General features: G+C 33.2%; 1 protein-coding gene across 2 annotated transcripts in view; it reads right to left on the reverse strand.

The window, feature by feature from the left end:
* Nucleotides 1-20,972, reverse strand: part of KLHL1 (kelch like family member 1) — a 435,375-nt gene that overhangs the window by 205,030 nt on the left and 209,373 nt on the right. For both annotated transcript variants that reach the window (XM_049099352.1, XM_035704542.2), the window contains exon 4: nt 1,226-1,422. In XM_049099352.1, the coding sequence (XP_048955309.1) occupies nt 1,226-1,422 (197 nt within the window). The remainder of the gene's footprint in view (nt 1-1,225; nt 1,423-20,972) is intronic.

A 20,972-nucleotide genomic window follows, 5' to 3' on the forward strand; every position in this document is an offset into this window, starting at 1 on the left:
TTATTCTCTTCTAGAAAGGAGGCAACATGAAAAAGAAGCCCATACCACAAAGTTCACACTTTTAAAGTGCACAATTCAAATGATTTTTGCTATCTCCATAAAGTTGTTAAAATACTTATTTATATATAGAAAAAAATCAAAGAAAAAACATAAATAGGTTTAAATTATTTCAGGAGTATTTCCTGGGTGATATTAACTCAGTTTGAACCCAACATTAAAATGGTACAGAAAGTCAAAGTTATTTTTTAAAAAAGTAGATTAGTTGGTTTGTACATCTAAATATTTTCATTTGCTATAGAAGTTACCAGAAGTTCTGAAATCCATATTTACTATATAAATAAATACTTTATAGCATATACTGCAAGTATGATTTTTTTCTTCCGCATATCATATAAGCAAAGCCATACCAAACATAATGTGCTATGTTGAAAATGTATTTGTTAGCTCAGGCTGCTATAACAGGACACTGCTGACTGGGTAGCTTATGGAACGGGTTTTTTTTTCCCCCATATTCAGGAGATTGGGAAATCTAAAATGAAGGTGTAGACTGACTGGAGTCCCTGGTGAAGGCTCTCTCTTCCTGGCTTGCAGATTGTCACCTTCTCACTGTGTCCTCACAGGTGGAGAGAGAGAAAAGGCAAACTCCCTGGTATCTCTCCTTCTAGGGGCACTGATCTTATCATGAGGGACCCACCCTCAAGGCCTCATCCAAACTTAATTACAGCCAAAGCCCCATCTCCACATACATCCCATTGTGAATAAGACTTCAACATTGAATTTTGGTTGATACAACTTATTTCATAGTATAAAGGTTATAAGAAAACAGCAAAAGAAAAGCTGTGGGTTTTTTGTTTGTTTTTGTGGTACAGACCTATAGCTCTTTACTAGAAAGAAAAGGAAGAAAAACAAAGAGCAGCTGTGCAAATAGATATAAAAAAGATAAGTGTGCCAGCAGCAAATAAGAGAGGTTCATTTAAACAACTAAAATCTTAAATCATCTGTAATTGCTTTATGGTTTTGTTTACAATTTATAGGAAATGTAGATATAAGGTCCATGATGAATAAGTTTTTTTTTTACTTTGATATTACAAATTACTAATAGAAATGTACCAAGCCTATAGAACTTATTTTAAACATAAAAATTAATTCAACACAATGACAGCAATTGTTTTAACCTCTGCTGATATAGCTCTGCCTCTGTGATTAAAATATGAAATCTCCTTACCATTGTGTAGCTGTGGGCCACCTTCATCAGCTCAATGCACCCCTGAGCATCTGCGAAAGCACGGATCCCCAGACAGTTCGATGGGTGCAAGAGCTTCATGAGGAAATGGCAGCACACTTCCACCACTTGAGGGAGCTGAAGGAGGCATGCTGCAGCAAGAAGGTTTTCAATGGTGTCTTCCTTTAATTCCAAGCAACCTAAACATTGGGTGAAGAGAATTATGAAACTCTGTTTAAAACCAATAATGGGTATCACTGTCTCACTCCAAATGTTAGGTCAATCTGCTAAAAATGACCTGAACCTAGATCCATAATCAAGATAAATATTATTCATTAAAGGCCAGCAACTCCTTTTGGCATCTTGCATTTCTTCATGTACTGTTCAAAATCCTCTAAGACGTACTAAATATGTGAGTCTACTTCAGCAGAAATGATGGTTGTTCCTTTTTTTGTGAATTAAGAAAAAAAAATAGGGACAAGCAAGTTTCACAAAACATGTCTATAGACTTAAGAGAGCAAGAGTTCATGAAGTTTCTGACAATATGTTCATGTGTATATTTATATGAAACACCTATGTGTGCATAACGAATATATATGTATTATATATATATAATAGGTAAATTTAGATTGCTAATATTGTATTTAACTCCTTGTAGCCATGATTTTAATTTTCTATAATTTTTCTTTTTTTGTCAGTTATCTTAACCTCAAAAAATGAGCTCTTCAGTGTTTCCTCTTTTATCTAACTACTCAGGTAATTTATTAATGAGTGGTGCTATTTTCAAATGTTTGCAAATCATTCCTGTGAAGCTTCCGTACTTAATTATTTGAGGGGGGGTAGGTTTTATTTAGCAATTCAACACATCTTTAATAGCTTTATTGCCCATTCAGATTTTTATGCATCACTCAGTACTTAGTATTTCTAAGTCACAGAAATGGCTTATTCCATCTTAGTTTTTGTGGCACAGGCTGCTACTTTTCACTGGAAATAACTTTGCTCATTTTCCTGAACACAGGGAGAGGCCACATGTTAATGTCATGACATGTCAGTGGACTATGAGTAAAAGGATGTGTGTTACTACTACACCAGGGCATTTATGATATGAGTGTACTTCATCCAATCTCTCTTTCTCTTCTACCAGCAAAGATGACATAAAACCCTGGTGGATGAAGGATGCACAAGGAGCAAGGAGCCTGAATCTACACCAAGAACTACTAGTTCCAAATAATAATAATCAATATTTAAACCAATAATACTCAAATAATAAACTCAAGTACTGAAATATATTTTAGTTTTCTTGGCTTACTAGTTCTATTGATTCTTGCAGTCCAATCTACTCTAAAGTGTGTGGTTTTAATTTTATTGTAATTAGTGTGTATCTATAATGTTTGGAAAATTTTCATACCATAGATTGTTTATTTTTGCCTTCTACCATTCTTATTTTTTAAATTAACCTATTTCTCTGGTCTATTGTCTAATCATTTCAGCAAATCAATTCTTTTGAGTTTATTAATGCATAATATAGAGTGATGGTACTGGACATGAGTTTTTTAGAAAATTACTTTTATTAAATTTACTCAGAAATTATTGGCCTTGCTAAATATGAAATTCTAGAAAAGTATTGTCTATTTTTACTGAAATGGTTCTTGCTCGTTACTTTTGCTTCTTCAATTTTCTCTTAGAGACTATTATCAAGGCCTATGTATTGGATCATATCATTCTCTCTTCCATATCTGTGATTTCATTATGTATTTTATTAACTAATTCTCTTTCCAACATATTTAACAGTGTGTTTAAACCTGATATGTTAAACTTTAAAAATGTTTCATTTTTACTTCTAGAAGTTCTCTCCATGAAAATTATTTATACTCAAATTTATATTTTCATATCTACCTTTACATTCATAGATACTTTTTTTGGTATATCTAATATGCTGTCTAACTCTGACTTACTAAAAATTTTTTTCAATATTTTATTTATTTATTCATGAAAGACACAGAAAGGCAGAGACAAAGGCAGAGGTAGAAGCAGCCTCTCTGCAGGGAGCCTGATATGGGACTTGATTCTAGGACCCCAGGATCACCACCTGAGCCAAAGGCAGACACTCAACCACCGAGCTACCCAGGCACCTGACTTACTAAAAATTTAAATAACTTAATTGTAGAAATTCTACCCATGGAAAAAAATTTTTTAAATTAAAAAAAAGATATTTTACCCATGGGAATTGCGCATTTCACAGAGTTCTTAATTAATTCATAAACATCAGTTTTTATTCCTGAGTTTTAATAATATCATTCTTTTTCTTTGATTATGTATTTATTTCATTTCTACTGTTTTATCTTTTCATAACTTTGCAACATTCAGTTTTACTATCATTACCTAAAAGTAAGTATCTGTGTTCTCTATTTAATAGCAAAATTTTGAGAATTTTAGAATCTTTCAGAGAAAATAATGTTGTTTTATTATCCTCTCTGAATATTCTAAATTTTGACTGAGGTTTGAATTATCCAAACAAGTTTTATTTATGTATTTCTTTTACCTTTTGCCTCATTAAGATATACATTGCAACCTCTAATAGTCAAAGATGGTGATCAGTCCCTAAAAAAAAAAAAAGGATATTTTAATTCATTGCTGCACTTAGAAGACAGGCTACACCAAATTTGGAACTTGTATGTAAGACCATAGGAAAAAAAATAATTGATTAACTTTAATTATTAATATGTTATCATCTAATTGAAATTTACAAATGTATCCTTGCTAGTTGGAATATATTTTCTACTTTATAATACTGCTACAATTTTTTTCAGATTTTTCCTTTTTTCATCAGTAGTATTTTTACAAATTTTTATTTATTTATTTATTTATTCATGAGACACACAGAAAGAGAGGCAGAGACATAGGCAGAGGGAGAAGCAGGCTCCCTGCAGGAAGCCCGATGCTGGACTTGATCCCAGCACCCACGGATCATGACCTGAACGGAAGGCAGATGCTCAACCTCTTAGCCACCCAGGCATCACCCCCATCAGTAGTATTTCTATAGCATGTTAGAAAAGTTGTCTTTATAAGCAGAATGCCTTTTTTTTTTTTCCACACAAAGTTTGTATTCTGGATTTCTTTAACCTATAGTAATTTGCAGGACTACTACAATAAACATCCATATACTCTTTATGTAGCTTCACCAAGTGTTAACATTTGCCATATCTTTCTCTCTCTGTGTGTATTTATGCTATAGCTGCTGTGTTATTGGATTATTCCAAACATTATATTTCACCCTTAAATACTTCACCATCTGCTTCTAAAAACAAAGGTTCTCCTACATAGCTACAATATAACTTTTACATTTATGAAATTGATACAATAGAATTTGCTATGATGCAAATTTCCTCAAATGTCCAAATAATATGCTTTATAAATTTTATTTTTATTTATTTATTTTATTTATTTTTTAGGATTTTATTTATTTATTCATGAGAGACAGAGAGAGAGGCAGAAACACAAGCAGAGGGAGAAGTAAGCTCCCTGCAGGGAGCCCGCTGTAGGACTTGATCCCAGGACTACCAGGATCATGCCCTGAGCAGAAGGCAGACACTAACCACTGAGCAACCCAGGCAACCCTATAGATTTTATTTTTAGATTCAGGCTCTAATCAAGATTCACATTATATTTATGTGTTATGTCCCTTTATTCTCCTTTAATTTATAACTGTTCCTCAGCCATGTTGTCATTCATGACATTAATATTAGTGAAAAGTCCAGACTAGTTGTTTTTTTTATAATTCCCCAGATTGGGTTAGTCATATTATTTCCTCATGATTACATTTGGCTGAAACCTTTTCTGGCAGGGACACCATAAAGGTGATATTACACCTTTTTCAATACCTTACATGGGGAAGTTCATGATGCAAGTATGTCTCCTGGTTGATGTGTTAAGTTCGGTACCCTGTTTAAGGCAATGTCTTCTAGATTTCTTCATTTTAAAGATTTTTTTCTATTATAATTAGTAAGTAATCTGTTGGGTGAGGGATAACTTTGCTTTCAAAAATGACATTTCACTTATAACTTAACATGTTTAATAGTTAAAGAGTATTATGTTTTATTTATGAGTGTCACTGATAGAATAAGACAGCAAAGGAATCTAAAACATACTTTCAAGTATAGCAAGGGATTTAATGAAGAAAGAAAAAAGCAGGTAAAATGGAAACAATAAATTAGAAAGGAACAGTGTCTGAGAGCAAACTAAAATACTTCTTTAATATTTTAATTTATAATTAAATTTACCTAAAGTTTAGCTTTAATATAAAAGAGGGACATTGTCAATAATAAAAGTTAAAATAGTTATTTTTAAACTTACAAGATTTCAATAAATGCACAAGAATCTTATTATTCGGATATTACCAACTAGTAGAACATTGAGTATCATAGGTCAATTCAGCAGAGGAGACATTTGCCAATACTATTTTTGGAAGTGTTTATATTTCACACTATCATTCAATAATAATGCCAAACAATATATTCATCTAAAGCTGAAGGATTCACACAAGCTCAAATGATTTAAAATATGTCAGTGCAGCTATATATATTTTTTAAGGTTTATGGATATTATAGTCAGCACCAGAATGAAGTATTCTTCATGTTATAGAAACTTGTATTTGATAGATTTTAAATGATTATATTAAATGTGTACCTATAACTTATATGAATAAAAATATGAAATATAAAGGAGGTAATATGAATACCTTAAAATCTATTGTTACTTGTAATTGATCACATGTGTAACAACTTCTGATAACATTTATATCTTTAAATTATTTTCATGATTTAAGACATTTGGAAGAATTTTACCTAAAAATTTTTAGTAAGATTGCCAAGAATATGGTTATATACTTCCTAGCATGAGTCCTGTGAAAATCAGATAAAAGAGATGAATGCAGATGGCATGGCTTTTATGGATTCCATTTTATTGTGATTTCAGAACATTGGGAGAATAACTTCCTTTAATTTTAACGAATTGTTTTCAACAGCACTTAGGCAGGAAAAAAAATCACACAGTAGCCCTCACCTACTATTTTTGAAAAGGCCTGCTTGCAAGACTTGCCCTTGACTGGTGTCTAAAATCTTAGATTTCAAAGGAGTTCCTACCATAAACTATTACAAATGGCTCACTGTATCAAAGGTGTTTGTAAAAATAATATGGCTTATACTGAACACCTGTTTTCCTTTCCATCTTGAATTTTGGTACATGCTAAGCAGAGGCTGCCTATATGATCAGCCCCCGATAAAACCCAGGGCATGGAGTCTCTAATGAATCTCCCTGGTTGGCAACAATTCACATGCTTTGTCACATCTCATTGAAGAGGACATTAAGTGTGCCCTGTGTGATTCCACTTGGAATGGAGCTTTTGGAAGTTTGTGCCTTGTTTCTATGGGACTTTACCTGTTTCCCTTCCCTGACTGTGCATTGAATCCCTTTGCCATAACAAATCATAGCCATTGGTACGACAATATGCTGAGTCCTCTGAGCCACCCAAGTAAATCACTGAACCTGGAGGCATATACTTGGGATGTCCCACCACAGCATTCTAATTAGAGTTGCTGGAGTGGTAGGTAAAGTTGAAGATATACTGTGCTTATGGACTGAAAAATATAACATTCATATCTCAATTCACCCCCAAATTAATCTACAGATTTATTATAATCATATTCAGAATTCCGGTAGACTTTTTGAAGAAATTACAGAGCTGATTCTAAAATTCATATGCAAATGCAATGAACTGGAATAACCAAAACAATTTTGAAACAGAACGAAGTGGGAGTAACAATGCTACCAGATTTTAAGAACTATTACAAGGCTACAGTAATTAAAACTGATTGGTACTTATCTAAATATGGACAGATCAATGGATAAAAATAGACTGCAGAATTAGAACTACCCATATATAAATCACTAGTTTTTGCAAAGATACTAGACATTTTGAGAAAGGATAGTCTTTGAAGAAATGGTACTGATACAGTGAGATACCCATGTGCAAAATTTGTGTTTTATTTTTAAAATTTTTATTTATAATCAATCACACAACATATATTATTGATTTCAGAGGTACCAGTCAGTGATTCCTCAGTCTTATGTAATACCCAGTGCTCAATATATCATGTGCCCTCCTAATGTCCATTACCTAGTTACCTCAACCCCTCACCCACTTCCCCTCTAGCAACCTTCAGTTTGTTTCCTTTGATTAAGAGTTTCTTATGGTTTGTCTCCCTCTCTAATTTCACCCTGTTTTATTTTTTCCTCTTTTCCCCTATGATCCTCTGTTTTGTTTCTTAAATTCCACGTATGAGTGAGATCATATAATTGTCTTTCTCTGATTGACTTATTTCATTTAGTGTAATACCCTCTAGCTCTATCCACATTGTTGCAAATGGCAAGATTTCATTTTTGATGGCTAAGAAATAGATATAGCTCCCACATCTTCTTTATCCATTCATCTGTCCATGGACATCTGAGCTCTTTCTATAGTTTGGCTATTGTGGACATTGCCGCTATGAACATTAGGGTAAGTATCTTTGGGGTAAATACCCAGTAGCATGATTGTTGGGTTGTAGGGTAGCTCTATTTTTAACTTTCTGGGGAACCTCTATGCTGTTTTCCAGAGTAGCTGTACCAGCTTGCATTCCCACCAACAGTGTATGAGTGTTCCCTTTCCTCTGCATCCTTGCCAACATCTGTCATTTCCTGACTTGTTAATTTTAGCCATTTTTTACTGGTGTGAGTTGGTATCTCATTGTGGTTTTGATTTGTATTTTCCTGATGCTGAGTGATGTTGAGCATTTTATCATGTGTCTATTGGCTATTTACATGTCTTCTTTGGAGAAATGTCTATTCATATCTTCCACCTATTTTTTGACTGGATTATTTGTTCTCTAGGTGTTGAGTTTGATGAGTTCTTCATAGATTTTGGATACTAGCCCTTTATCTGATGAGACATTTGCAAATATCTTCTCCCATTCCATCAGTTGTCTTTTGGTTTTGTTAACTGTTTCCTTTGCTATGCAGAAGGTTTTTATGTTGATGAAGTCCTAATAGTTCATTTTTGTCTGTGTCTCTCCTGCCTTTGGAGATATGGTTAGCAAGAAGTTGCTGTGGCCAAGGTCAAAGAGGTTGCTGCTGTGTTCTTTAGGATTTTGATGGATTCCTGTTTCATATTTAGGTCTTTTATCCATTTTGAATCTATTTTTGTGTATGGTGTGAGGAAATGGCCCAATTTCATTTTTCTGCATTGGCTGTCTAATTTTCCCAACACCATTTGTTGAAGAGACTGTCTTTTTTCCATTGGATATTCTTTCTTGCTTTGTCAAAGATTAGTTGACCATAGAGTTGAGGGTCCATTTCTGTGTTCTCTATCCTGTTCCATTGACCTATATGTATGTTTCTGTGCCAGTACCATACTGTCTTGATGATTACAGCTTTGTAATAGAGCTTGAAGTTCAGAATTGTGATGCCACCAGCTTTGGTTTTCTTTTTCAACATTCCTTTGCCTATTCCAGGGCTTTTCTGGTTCCACACAAATTTTAGGATTGTTTGTTCTGGCTCTGTGAAAAAAGTTGATGATATTTTGTTTTTGTTTTAAAATTTTATTTATCCATTCATTAGTGACCCAGAGAGAGTGGCAGCGATACAGGCAGAGGGAGAAGCAGGCTCCTCGCAGGGAACCTGTTGTAGGACTTGATCCTGGGACTCCAGGATCACGCCCTGAGCCGAAGGCAGATTCTGAATCACTGAGCCACCCAGGCGTCCCAAGTTGATGATATTTTGACAGGGACTGCATCAAATTTATAGATTTCTCTAAGAAGCATAAAAATTTAAACAATATTTGTTCTTCCAATCCATAAGCATGGAGTGTTTTTACATTTCTTTGTGTCTTCTTCAATTTCTTTCATGATGTTCTATAGTTTTCTGAGTACAGATCTTTGCCTCTTTGTTTAGATTTATTCCTAGGTCTCTTATGGTTTTTGGTGCAATTTTTAATGGTATCAGCTCTTTAATTTTTCTTTCTTCTGTCTCATTATTAGTGTATAGAAATGTAAATAATTTCTATGTATTGATTTAATATCCTACCACTTTGTTGAATTCCAGTATGAGTTCTAGTAATTTTGGGGTGCAGGATAGGCAGTGCTAAGAGTGAAGTACATAGCAATACAACCCTTTCTCAAGGAAAAAAAAGGTCTCAAATACACAACCTAACCTTATACCTAAAAGAAGAGCAAATAAAGCCTAAACTCACCAGGAGAAGAGAATTAATAAAGATTAAAGTAGAAATAAGTGCAATAGATAACAACAAAATAATAGAACAGATCAATGAAACTAAGAGCGAGTTCTTTGAATTAATAAGATTGACAAACCCCTGGCCAAACTTATCAAAAAGAAAAGAAAAAGAACCCAAATAAATAAAATCATGAATGAAAGAGGAAAGATCACAGCCAGCAACAAATAAATACAAACAATTATAAGAACATATTATGAACAACTATGTGCCAACAAGTTAGGCAATCTAGAAGAAATGGATGCATTCCTAGAGATGTATAATCTATCAAACCTGAAACGAGAAGAAATAGAAAAACTCAATAGACTCATAACCAGCAAAGAAGTTGAAGCAGTAATAAAAAATCTCCCAAAAACAAGAGTCCAGGGCTAGATAGCTTCCTAGGGGAATTCTACCAAATATTTAAAGAAGAAATAATACCTATTCTTCTGAAGCTGTTTCAAAAAATAGAAGGAAAACTTCCAAACTCTTTCTATGAGGCCAGCATTATCTTGATCCCCAAGCCAGACAAAGATCCTACCAAAAAGGAGATTTACAGACTAATATCCCTGATGAACATGGATGCCAAAATTCTCATCCAGATACTAGCAAATAGAATCAAACAGTACATTAAAAGTATTATTCACCACAACAGAGTGAGATTTACTCCTGGGCTGCAATGTTGGTTCAACAATTGCATATAAATCAATTTGACACATCACATTAATAAAAGAAAGGAAGAAACCGTATGATCCTCTCAATAGATGCAGAAAAAGCATTTGAAAAAGTACAGAAAGATTTCTTGATTAAAACTCCTCACAGTGTAGGGATAGAGGGAACATACCTCAATATCATAAAAACCATGTACAAAAAGTCCACAGGGAATATCATTCTCAATGGTGAAAAGACTAAGAGTTTTTCCCCTAAGGTCAGGAACATGACAGGGATGTCCACTATCACCACTCATTGTTAAACATCATACTAAAAGTCTTAGCCTCAGCAATCAGAAAAAATTTGACTTCTTTGCATCTGAATAGGCAAAGAAGTCAAAATCTCATTCTTCTACATTTACATGATACTCCATGTGGAAAACCCAAAAGACTTCACTCCAAAATTGAAAAAACTCATACAGGAATTCAAAAACTTGTATTTTAATCCAAACCTCACACAATCTTAAGATTTACTCAAAATGGTACATCAATGAAGAAGCAATCTCTACAACTAATGGTAGTGGAACAATTGGCTTTCTGAATGCAAAAAGGTTTAATTTAGATACTGCCTCACACCTTACACAAAGCTTAATTAAAAGTGAATCATAAACCTTTGTGTGAAATCAAAAACTGTAAAGTATATGAAAATAATCTGTGTGCCCTTAGGTTTTACAATTAGTTTCTAGATATTTATTCATTATCATAATCTATGTTTATATAGGAGATTGCTTTTATTTGAAGACATGACATGATGACTAATCCACTAACAATAACAGATTATCTAGTTCTAAATAATTTAACAAGTAAAAAACTGCTCACTTTAAAAATTACAGATAAACACAATGTATAATACTCTTCACTACAATATCCAGCTACACAGCACCCATAAAGCCTAGCATCCCATGAAGCAAATAGAACACAAGAGCAGTCTTCCAGTGATCAATGCATCAGATCTACATTATCAACATGGATTAATCTAACAACAATGAAGTTTAGAGAAAAAGGGGACTTGAACAAATATATATGGAATAATTTGCAGTTAACATATATATTAACTGAACAATTTTGTGTAGGTAGAAATATAAAATATAATATATATGAACTATGTAGAGCTATATGGCAATGATAAATCCCAAAATCAGGATAGTGATCATATTCTTTATAAGGGAGAAATATGTCCCTCATGACAAAGAGTTTTGATTTTATTCATATTTTATTCCTTAAGCTAGGAGAAAGATACACAGTTGTCCACTAAAATATTCTCAGTAACTTTTATCAATTTGAAATGCTGTATAATAATATGGTAAACTGTATGTCCCTTCACATTTAGCATTACACATGACTATTATTTGGAGAGGTTAAATATGATCTAAGATTGACATCCTTGTTGATCAGAACCTGAGTCAAGTTTTGGAAAGCAGACTTAGATCCCCTTCTAGAGGAACTTTTTTTTTTTTTTTTTTTTTCCAAATTGAGGGCAGTGGGTACACAAGAGGACTTTCAGGTAATATAGAGCAGGTAAGGTAAAATGCAAATATGACCATTAGTCATTCCTTTCTTTGTATTTTTGCTCTTTGGCAATACTCTTACATACTAACTCTTAGGTTAGTCATTCCTTTCTTTATAGTTTTGCTCTTTGGCAATACTCTTACATACTAACTCTTAGGTTGACTATGGGAAATACCATGAGCAAAGGAAAGGTGGAAAACATAAGCCAAGGAAGGATATAGCAGCATTTCTCTTGTGTTTGAGACCTTTCTACCATTATGTCGTTAAGCCTGAGCAAGCCTGTTTCATCAATCTGATGCCCTGCTGGTAGATGCTGACAGACAAGTGAGCACCAATACATGATTGAACTTAGTTCTAAAACACCAGAAAAAATTCTCAGCCAAGTCCAGCCAATTGACAAGCCACAAACTTATAAGCTAAATAAATGATTGTTGTTTTAAGACATTAGATTTGAGGCAAAACGTTTGGGGTCCAGTAACTGTTATGCATGAAAAACTAACTTACAGAATATAAAATAATAAATGTGATAGGCTAATGAAAGATAAAAAATTACTGAAAAGGGATCATAGTCCTAAATGTAAAAACTAAAACTATACATCTTCTATAAGAAAACAAAATTTTTGTGACATTAAGTTAAAGAGGTCCTAGATAAAACATCAAAAACATAATCCACAAAAAATTGTTAAATTGGACTTCATTAAAATCACTGCAAGTGATAATATTAAAGGAACAAAAAAGATGAACCAAGCCCGGGAAAAAATGTTTGCAAAACCATATGTCTGATAAAGTACTTGCCTCCAGAATACATAAAGAACTCTCAAACTCAATAACAAGAAAAAAAATTAATGGGCAAATGATCTAAACAGATGTTCCATAAAAGAAGATACATGAATGAAAAATGCTCAACATTATTAATATTTAGGAGAATAGAAGCTAAAACACAATGAAATACCACTACACATGCATTAACACGGCTGATGGAAATGTGAAATGGTCTATCCATTTTGGAAAACAGTTTTACAATTTCACTTCTCAAATGACTCAGCCATTTCACTCCTATGTATTAACCCAAGAAAAATAAACAATATGTTGATATAAAGCCTTGTACATGAATTTTTATAGTAGTTTTATTTTGTAACAGCCAAACACTGGAAACCACCCAAATGTTCATTAACAAGTGAACGGATGAACAAATTGTAGTACTGTAGTTCCCTTTAGCTGTGGAAGATATGATCCAAGACCTCAGGGGATGCCTGAAACCATGGATATCCTTAACTCTCTTTCTGTCTTCCTATACAGACATACCTACAATGAAGTTTAATGTATAAACCAGGCATGGTAAAAGATTAACAAAATAACCGATGATAGAATATACTGTAATAAAGGTTGTGTGAATGCTGTCTCTCTCTCTCTCTCTCTTAAAATAATTTATTGTTCTGTACTCACTCATCTTTTTAGGATGATGTATGATGACAAAATGCCTATGGGGTGAGATGAAGTGAGATGAATGAGGTAGGCATTGTGACCTAACATTACCTTACTACCAGCCTTCTGACTAAATGTCAGATGGAGGATCATCTGCTTGGGTAGCTGAAACTGTTGAAAACAAAACTTCAAATCAGGCAGGGTGGGGAGTGGCTACCATGGAATACTACTCAAAAAAGGAGAGAACTATTGATATATGCAACATTATGGTTAAGTATGCCAAGTGCAAAGTAATTATGTTGAGTGAAAGAAACCAGACAAAAAATAAACTCTATGATCCAACTTAATTAAAATTCTTAAATGTCCCAACTAATGATGTAGATAGATCATCACTATCTGAGTATGGAGTAGGAGCAAGGAGAGGCAACAAGAGGAATCAGAAAAGCAGATGATGAATATCATTACTCTGGTAATGGTAAGGGTTTTATGGGGGTATGTGTATATATATATGTATCAAAACATGAAATCGTACACCTTATGTATATGCAATTTATTCCATGTCAATTATTCATCGATAAATCTTCTAAAAAGAGTACTTAAATGCCAGCAAAGATGATTTGGGTGAACTAACACCTATATTTTCCAAGGGCTTTAATTCAAACTTTACTAACAAAATCACAAAGATCATAACTTACAGAAATTGTTTTATGCGTTAATTTTTTCTTAGAGTTTACAATATATAGAACATATTATAGTTATGGCAATTTCATATATGCTATTACCTTTTAAAATACCTGATCAACATATTGTTAAAATTATCTTATAAATGTAAACCTAATATATAAAATGGTGTGTGTGTGTGCATGTTAGTATCTTTACCTTCTCAGATCAACACTCGAAAAGTAATTCAGAGATGTTATGTCAGTGTAATAAGCCAGAGGATGTATAAGTTATTTGTTTATAAAAACAAATAGTCCAAATGCAAATATTGAATCTACCATTATACTTCATAATAATTTAGATCATATTTTAGTGGGCACTTCTCCTTCCTTTCTTGTTAAAAAAAGGAAAAAGGAGAAAATTTTTTGAATTTTCACAGGTTATCTATAGACTAATTTTTTCAAGGTACCTGTGGTAACTATGGATGCAAATTTGGAAGATATAAGGATTATTTGTTTCAAAAGAGTTAAAACATTCTATTTTTTCCAACTTGAACTATATCCAATGAAAAGATCATTTGTAAAAGTCAGAAGGCACAAATGGAGTATTAGTGAGTGTTGAGCTTGAGTGCACACAAATTGAGCTACCTCATGCATGATATTTTTCTTTATATATTTTTTTTCTTTATATAAAACATGGCTATTACTGTGACAGTCTTGTATGGTAAAAAGGCAAAAATCTGCCAAATATTTGACTTAAAATTGAATCTAAAAAGAAGCCATGAATACTATTAATGAAAAAATATTAGTTCTACACATTCATTCCAAGTTAACTTTTAAGGCATAATACTCATAAATGGCTTTAGACATATGGATAGGTAAATACTACACATTTTTACTTTCTGTGTCATAGAAAATTAGCTTAAGAATATTTGCTACCTACATGAAACTTTGAATACCTAAGGAACCTATGACTATGATAGTGGAAAGCCCTGAGAAAATTTTCTTAAATAATAAGGAAAGAGTTATTATCTCTGTTGACAAGTGCAGATGAAGATTGTCTCCACAAATGATTAATTGAAAGGCTCAACACATCATCAGAAAGCAACCATTTTCTCAACCGCCTTGTTTTCCTCTAGCTGCCACAGTTTCAAGCTTCAGATGCAGATAGGAAAATACCCCTGAAAGAGAAACTACCCCCTTCCTATATGTCTCTTGTGAATTAGTGAAGAAATATTGACCCTATACAAATTAGATCGATAGAATTAGTCAACTATGGCAATAAGAAGGGAATGCCTTTTGAATAGGATACCTCCAAATGTGTGCTACATATATGTATAGTCTCACTTTAAGTAAATGCTAAAACTACTGAGTATTCCAAACATAAATCAGTAGACTTAAAGTGATTTTCTAGAAAAGAATATACTTACATATACTGTTTTGGAGTGAAAATATGTAAAATAGATTGGGGAGGAAAAAGTAAAGATTATGGAAGACTGAATTTACACTGTTGTATTACTAATGGAAAAGTGATATCCTATTACCAAATGTGCTATATAACTATATTTTATTTATAAAATCAGTTACTTTAAAAAAAGAATTATTTTATTAGGTGCAAAAATTGCCTATAAAATCCATTAGGTAAATTAAATTTATCTATTATTTACCTATATCTATCTATCTATCTATCTATCTATCTATCTATCTATCTATCCATCTATCTATCTTCAGTGGAAAGAAAGAAATAATAACATTACCACACTAGAAACAAAACAAAATGTAAAAAAAAAATGAATGTTTAATTAAATCATAGACATTTTTTCATAGTTTTTTCTTAAAATACTTAAAATTTACAGAAAACTTGTAAACATAGTACAGAGACTTCTCATATAATTTACCCATTTTGCCTAGTTATTACCATTTTACATTAGTAAAATACATATGTTAAATTAATGAACCAATACTTTTATTATTATTAAGTCCATACTTACTCTCATTTATTTGGATTTTTTACCTGTTGCCCCCTTTCTGTTTCAGGATCCCATGTAAGATATCATATTTCATTTAGTCTTTTTGTCCCCTTAGGATCCTCTTGGTTGTGACAATTTTTCAGACTTTCCTTATTTTGGATGACTGATAATTCTGAGGAGTTCCGGTTAAGTGTTTTGTAGAATGTCCCTCAATTGGGATTCACCTAATCATGATTACACTGGGATGCACATACTATATCAACATGACTTACCACTGTTAATGTCAACTTTGATCACTTAATAGATGTAGAGTCTTTCCCTTGCTGTCCTGTCCACTACTCCCTTAATAGTGTATTCAGTAAACAACAACTTCTTCTTCTTCTTCTTCTTCTTCTTCTTCTTCTTCTTCTTCTTCTTCTTCTTCTTCTTCTTCTTCTTCTTCTCCTTCTCCTTCTCCTTCTCCTTCTCCTTCTTTCTCCTTCTCCTTCTCCTTCCTCCTCCTCCTTCTTTCTTCTTTCTTCTTTCTTTCTTCTTTCTTCTTTCTTCTTCTTCTTTCTTCTTTCTTCTTTCTTCTTTCTTTCTTCTTCTTCTTCTTCTTCTTCTTCTTCTTCTTCTTCTTCTTTCTTCTTCTTTTCTTCTTCTTCTTCCCCTTCCCCTCCCTGTCCCCCTCCCCCTCCCCTCCTCCTTCCCCTCTCCATCGTCCTCCCCTTCCCCTCCTTCTCCTAATCCAGTAAACCTCTATTTCCTTTCTTCTGCCTTGGGTGAATTCTTTCACCACTGTGCTTCCCACCTTCCAATCAATAAGGTGGCTCCACAGTAGAAGTAGTGTTTCTCAGGTTTCTTCATTGTAAAAAGACCCTTTTATCTCTCTTCCAAACTATGCTTTCTGGCAGGAGGTCCTTATGCATGGCCACACTTAAAGAATGGGGTGTTATGATTAATTTCCTTGAGGGTAGATTAATGACATGAATGATGTGGAATTCTACATGAGAGATTTATATATTCTTGGTTATTTATTTAATTAGTAATTTATTTATATCAACAAATTCCTACATTTTTTGAGCATTTCAAAAAAGGCTGGAAAGTTAAGAAAATTTTGGTTTACATCATTTTATTATTTTTAGCAGGCTTACATGTCTTTTTAACAGTTACCAAAAGAAAATGATTTTTACTGTACTTTGGACTTTTGCTACCCTCAAATTATTTCTTATTCTAATATGTGCCATGTTACTGGCTTCCTGATCTCTCTCTCTACCTCTCATTTAGAAGAAAATCCTGATTGTTCTCTAAAAAACCATAGCAAATCAGTTTTAGGAAGTAGAATGACAAGATATGCCTGGAAAATTCTATCAACTTCGAGCTTATTAATAAACTATGTCATACATGGATTTCAGCCATAAGAAAAGCATAGTTTATGTTTTTTGAGCACTAAATATATCTCAGAGTTTAAGGGCTGGCTCACTGTTAAAAAAGTCAGGGAAATATTTATGCAAGGACCAATGAAAAGGTAGTTGCAAAAATAAAGGCCATTATTTTTCTAATTCTATCTGCACACCTTTTTCTTTAAAAAATCCTATGGCTGTCAGGTCAAACTAAAAATTTCAGTAGTTTTCATTTACCTAAATAGTTTTAAAGCTAATATTCTCACATATCTATCATTTGGAAAGAACAAGGAGTTATTTGCTGAGAAAAATCTTGACTTTTTCTGAACATTCCCTTGACCCACATTCATGCACAGGTGTTTAACTTACTTGACTTTAACCATAAAATATACCCCTTCTCTTCAGAATTTCATAACTTACCACTCTGTCCCTAGTTTTTTTTTCCTACTCCTAGTACTTGCTGTAGGGTTTAGTCTAACACAGACTGTCACTTAAGACTCAAGGAAATTTAGGTTATGAGAAAACACATAGTTATACAAATTATCCAAACTTCTACTGTGAATAACAGAGTTTGTCAACTGGTATGCCAAATATACCACAAATATGCTCATTTGGCGATTACAGAATTTAATACTTTAGGATAACTTTAGGTGGAACATGTTGAGTTCAGCATCAGTAACACCAATTGCTCCCTCTCTCTCTCTCTCTTTTTTTTTTTTTAAGAGAGAGAGCAGAGGTGGGGGATAGGTGGAGGGACGAGGGAGAGAGAGAGAATTTTAAGCAGGCTCATGCACAGAGGGGGGCCTGAACTCACAACCTTGAGATAATGACCTGCGCAGAAACCAAGAGCCCAGCACTTAACAAACTGAGCCACCCAGGCACCCCAATACCAATCTCTTTAAGTTAAATGTACCTTCAACCCAACTGAGTTTTATCCCTGAAATTTAATATTTTATTGTTTGATGCATGAAATTATTAGTAATCTGTGTGTCTGGGCAATATCATTTGAATTTGAATCAGTAGACAAAAGAAATAGTTCCATAATTCATTATTATATCCACTTCTGGCATATCAGTATAGATGTCTGAAGTATATCATATAGTGTTTTACAAATATTCAAATATTAAAAAAATTTCTTCTGAGATTTTAATATTAGAAACCTGTGTTTATGTTGAGCAAAATATGCTTTTATTGTATAACATAATTGATTATGCTTCCTTTTTTACCTTGGTGGATAAGAAGCTAAAGCAAATTGGTATGTAATCTCTGTGAATACAAACAGAATCTTAAGACTCTTATGGTGTAAATCATACCAGAGGTGTTATAGATTTGAATTTGAATGCCTCTTTCAAGTCTTTTTTTACTTGAATTTCAAAGCCTTATACATCATAGATACTTAGGCACAAAATTAAGACCAAATCAGTCTTGTGGCTTCTGTAAATGATTTTTTATATTTGTTCTTCCTTTACTGTTCTACTTCTGTCAGAAAAATAGAGGGGAAATTGAAAAGGATAAGTATAAGAAAATATAACTTCTTACCAGACAGATTTTACAGTAACATTATGGAGAAGTGTGTTCTTATAGAAGTAAGTTGAATTGCAGTCATCAACAAAGTTGCTCTATCTTGGGTTGCTTAAAGATTTTTTGCACTGACTTGGACGGTTGTGATGTGGAAATCAAAAAGCCTGCAGTTTTGATATTTTATCATATGTCAATCTGCCCAGTTTGAGAGTTCAACCATCCAACCTGTGCATGAGGCTATACTACCCACTTGCTCTGCACTTCCAGGCTTCTGAGTTGCCAGATGTTGTTTTGTTTGTTTAACAATTTTCTTTGGAGCACTAGCCTGGCTCTCAAAATATGCTTAATATAGTATCTTATTCCTTTTCTGGTATCATTTTGATGATTTTCAGAGATGTACCACTTTCATTTTCTGGCTACAAGCATTCATATTTTTCTTGAAATCTTCACTTCCAACAGCCCGTAATCATAATCAGTATTTCTCAGCCTTGAAATAGTTACAAAGTGTTATTGTAGGAATATACACTTAACTCTCAAATACATGTCAAAACACTACCCTACAGGTTATTGATAACATTTCTCTCTCTTACATATTTTACTGTGAAGCCATTTTGAGCCATTTTGTGACATGACAAATTTAAATTAAATACATATCAAAAAATGAGGTTTGTGCTGGAGGTTATAAATATATTTTCTTTAACTTAACTTGATAAATAAAATAATAACTTGTAAAAAATTTTTAGAATGTCCTATTATATTAAAATGCTCATTTATCAGATAGTAGACTATATTATAGCTATATTATAGTCCAGGAAAACATATTAAAATTATTAATGACATATATTTCAAAGTACTGTTTACAATTTGCAAACATGAATGAATCATAAAGGAAAATGTTACATGTTAAAGTAATTTTTTCAATTCTCACAAGACTGAACTTCCAATACCAGTCTAGATTTTCTTTACTGATATTCTGCAGTAGCCCCAGACCTCACTTACCCTCCCCAACACTCCCCACCACATACACATACAATCCTAAACATTTCTCCAAAGAAGAAAAGACAGGCAGGAACAGGTATCAGACCGGCACGAATGTCATTTAGTGAAATATCTTCTCTGGTAGATGAATGTAAGAGGACTACAATTGTGCTGTAATGTGTCTAAGAAAGCTAAACACACAATCTAAAGGAGGCAGAGATCAAGGTATTCCTTTAGGATATCCACTTCTGGCTGATATGTTTTCCCTGTTAGGTAGCCCTTATCATCTTTCCTTTTATGAATTTCCTGTCTCCAACAAGAAGGGGAAGTCTTTCCTGAATGAAGGTGGCAAATTGGTCAAAACGGTGATTTCTGGAAGTCTTCAGAAGGGGCAGTGACGGGAGTTATTTTATTTGCTTGTTTTTGTTTGCTTATTGTTTTTAGCTGTTTTATTTTTATTTTTTTTTTTTACCACATTCTATCTGCAAAAACAATCAACTCTATCAAATTTCAAGCACAAAGTTTTGAGAAATAGTCAAAACACAACTAAAGTAGTAATTTGAAAAAAAATAAAGTAGTAATTTGAAAAGATGTGTATTGTTCAGAAATGTGAGGTTGGTGATACATTTTTCCCAACTGCATGAGAAAGCTGAATGTTATAAGAGGTAACAGAGATGTATGTAAAATATCCTGAAAATGTTAAATGTTAAACATTTTTTTTTATTTTTAAAAAATATTTTATTTATTTGAGAGAAAGAGAGCACAAGCTGGGGGGAAGGGGCAGGGTGAGAGGGACAAGCAAACTCTGTGCTGAGCACGGAGCCCAGTGTGGGGCTCCATCCCAGGACCCCAGGATCATGACATGAGCCAAAGGTAGATGCTTAACCAACAGAGCCACTCATATGTGCCACGTGTAATGTTTCTTGTAATTTTTACTTACATAAAAATCACAAAAAAACTAGACTTAAATTTGCAGTTATGAAACTGTGAATGTCCAAGCTTGAGGATGGTCAGTGTTTAGTGCTCTGATCAATCACAAACAATTCTCCATTTGTAGCATCTACACACTTTCCTCGGGTTATTCGTGATTTTGTGGAAAAAGAAACTAATTGTAAGAAAAAATTATATTTGATGGCAGTTGGTATTAGGAAAATGGAAGGTAGCAATAAGTACATGTAAGCAGCATTCCTTATCATTAATCGAATAGGAAGTTGAATACCTTCAGACCTAGCACAAAGGACATTGAAATGCCATTGGGAAAACCGGACAATGCTTTCACATCCATGTAATTTTG

This window comes from Canis lupus, chromosome 22 (assembly GCF_003254725.2).
Source record: "Canis lupus dingo isolate Sandy chromosome 22, ASM325472v2, whole genome shotgun sequence".
Classification (NCBI taxonomy): domain Eukaryota; kingdom Metazoa; phylum Chordata; class Mammalia; order Carnivora; family Canidae; genus Canis; species Canis lupus.